The sequence below is a fragment of the Apodemus sylvaticus genome, chromosome 10 (assembly GCF_947179515.1).
Source record: "Apodemus sylvaticus chromosome 10, mApoSyl1.1, whole genome shotgun sequence".
NCBI classification, from domain to species: Eukaryota; Metazoa; Chordata; class Mammalia; order Rodentia; family Muridae; genus Apodemus; species Apodemus sylvaticus.
The window spans coordinates 41,697,208-41,699,689 of record NC_067481.1 but is presented as its reverse complement, the minus strand read 5'-3'; the positions used below and the strand labels follow the sequence as shown (position 1 = coordinate 41,699,689).

The following is a 2,482-nucleotide window of genomic DNA, read 5'->3' as shown; positions in this document are numbered from 1 at the left end:
TGGAAAAGTACCAAATTCCAGCCCACAGTTTCTCTCTTCTACTTCCTGGAAACATCCTAGGGCTCTGCACTTACTCAGCAGATTCAAACTTCCACTTTCCATCACTCATCCAGGATGATGCTACTCCTTGGCACCAAGCACTGTGCCTGACTCCACCCCCTGGCTTACAATAAAAGGCTGCCGCAGAGCTGCCAGAAATGCAGAGAGCCAGACAAGCCTAGCCCAGAACCAGCTAACTCTCACTGAAGCCAGCTCTGTCTTCCTCCACCACCATGCAGGTCTCTGCCAAGCTTCTGGGCCTGCTGTTCACAGTTGCCGTCTGTAGCATCCACGTGCTGGCTCAGCCAGGTGAGACCCCCAGCTTCCTCCTCCTCCCAGCATAGCACCTCATTTTTGAATTGTTGTGGACCATCAGAGCATAGTCTCACCTAGTCAGATACTTTTTCTTTTTTAACCAAGGTAAGGAACATAGAAAAGGGCAGAGAGCCAACCCAATGACACGGTTGCTTCTGAATGGTAACTAGGATTGTAATCATTAGATCTAAATTTGGAATCATACTTTCATTCAGTTCCTGTTCCAGCTACTTTCCTCCATATTTGAGAACCTGGGTGATCAAAGACGGGCTTGCATTGATGCATTTTTCCAGATAGAGGAGAAAGGGGAAGAGACCCAGGATCCAAGCTGTGTTTTACCCAGCCCAGCTTCCAGAGATAGCAGCTTAGCAGAAGTGGTTGGGATCAGAGATACTCATGATTATATATATATATTGGAGCCTACAGTAATGTACTCAGGTAATCTTCTCAGGTCATAGTAATTTGACTTCTAACTCCCCCAAATGACAGTCCCTAGAGTCAGGTAGTTTTAATGGCATCCCTCAAACCAAGATTGTGAACTTACTTTAAGCTGCAAATAACTGAGTTTGTGTGTGTGTCAAAGATCACATCCCAGCTCTGATGTTTTGGCATTTACATCCCATCCTGCTGAAACTGCCTTCTCATGGTCCTTTTCTTCTCTAAGGTCAGAAGTTTCTTTCCTGTCCTAATGTGCTCCGTGCTTCTCTTTTATTCTCCAGATGCAGTTAATGCCCCGCTCACCTGCTGCTACTCATTCGCCAGCAAGATGATCCCAATGAATAGGCTGGAGAGCTACAAGAGAATCACCAGCAGCAGATGTCCCAAAGAAGCTATAGTGTGAGTTACACACCCCAACCCTCCCTGGTCCAAAGTTTTCCCTCAGGGCAAGGGATGGTCCTAATATACTTATAGTCAGCCACACACTCAGACCCAATATCAAGTGGTTCCCAATGGGGAAACCAAGACCAAGAAGGAAAAAACAATTCTCAACAGCATTGTCTCAATGGCTGATGTTCCGGCCTTCCTATTCCATGAGCTTATCTTAGAAAATCTGGAGGAGAACCAGGTCACTTTGAGTCCCCTTTTCTACCTACCCTCACCCTTAATCCCTACACAGCCCCTCCATGTATAGCAGGTTGAACTTCATCTAACTCTATCTTTTATCTTTCCACAGTTTTGTCACCAAGCTCAAGAGAGAGATCTGTGCTGACCCCAAGAAGGAATGGGTCCAGAAGTACATTAAACATCTGGACCAGAACCAAATGAGATCAGAAACTACAACTTTATTTAAAATTGCATCTACCCTAAGGTCTTCAGCACCTTTGAATGTGAACTTGACCCATAAATCTGAAGTTAATGTATCCACTACCTTTTCCACAACCACCTCAAGCACTTCTGTAGGAGTGACCAGTGTGACAGCGAACTAGTGTGACTTGGAATGAGATGCCTTAAGTAATGTTAAACTTATTTAACTTATTGATGTTATGATATTCCCTTTCATGAATACTAGAATTTCTTAAATGCAAGATGTGGGTCCATTTTTTCCTCTCTGTGAATCTTGATTCAACATTTTCAATGTATGAGAGATGAATTTTGTAAAGATGAATGGGTAAACTTTGCATTTGAGATTCCAATGTATTGTTTAAAATATTATTATGGATATTCCTAATTATTAAAGAAATATATTATTTTTGTACACAAGTCTGGCTTTGGGTGTTTTCTTGAGGGAAATTGCAAAGCTGAGAGTGTATAAGCTTGGAGGGCAGCACAGGGTGGGACACATTGTGGGAACAGGAGAACGAATGGACCACTCTTTTGTATTGGATGGTCTCATCTGAGTGTCATAGACTCTTCAAGACAAGGCCCAGTCAGGGATGTTAGTACCATTGTTCCAGTCCTCAGCATTGCTTCTCAGACACATGTTCAACAAAAGCCCCAGTCCTTCACAGTCCCGTGTTCCAATTTTCCTTTAACTGGGATACATCACTTCCATCTGCAGCTCTGCAATTTATCATTCTCTAACTGAGTAGGCAGTTCAGGCAGTGGAGAATAGATGGGAGCCTTCTATGAGAAGGCTATGTTAATGCTTCACAGAGAGAGGAAGACATTAACCTCTCCTTGATAATGG

The 2,482-nt window shown here is 43.5% G+C and overlaps 1 protein-coding gene across 1 annotated transcript; it reads left to right on the top strand.

The window, feature by feature from the left end:
- Positions 1-212: 212 nt before the first annotated feature.
- Positions 213-2,006, top strand: LOC127694082 (C-C motif chemokine 2). The gene is made up of 3 exons (XM_052195476.1): positions 213-348; positions 1,074-1,191; positions 1,529-2,006. Exons 1-3 carry the CDS (start codon positions 273-275, stop codon positions 1,779-1,781), a joined length of 447 nt encoding a protein of 148 aa, XP_052051436.1. The 5' UTR covers positions 213-272; the 3' UTR covers positions 1,782-2,006.
- Positions 2,007-2,482: the final 476 nt, after the last annotated feature.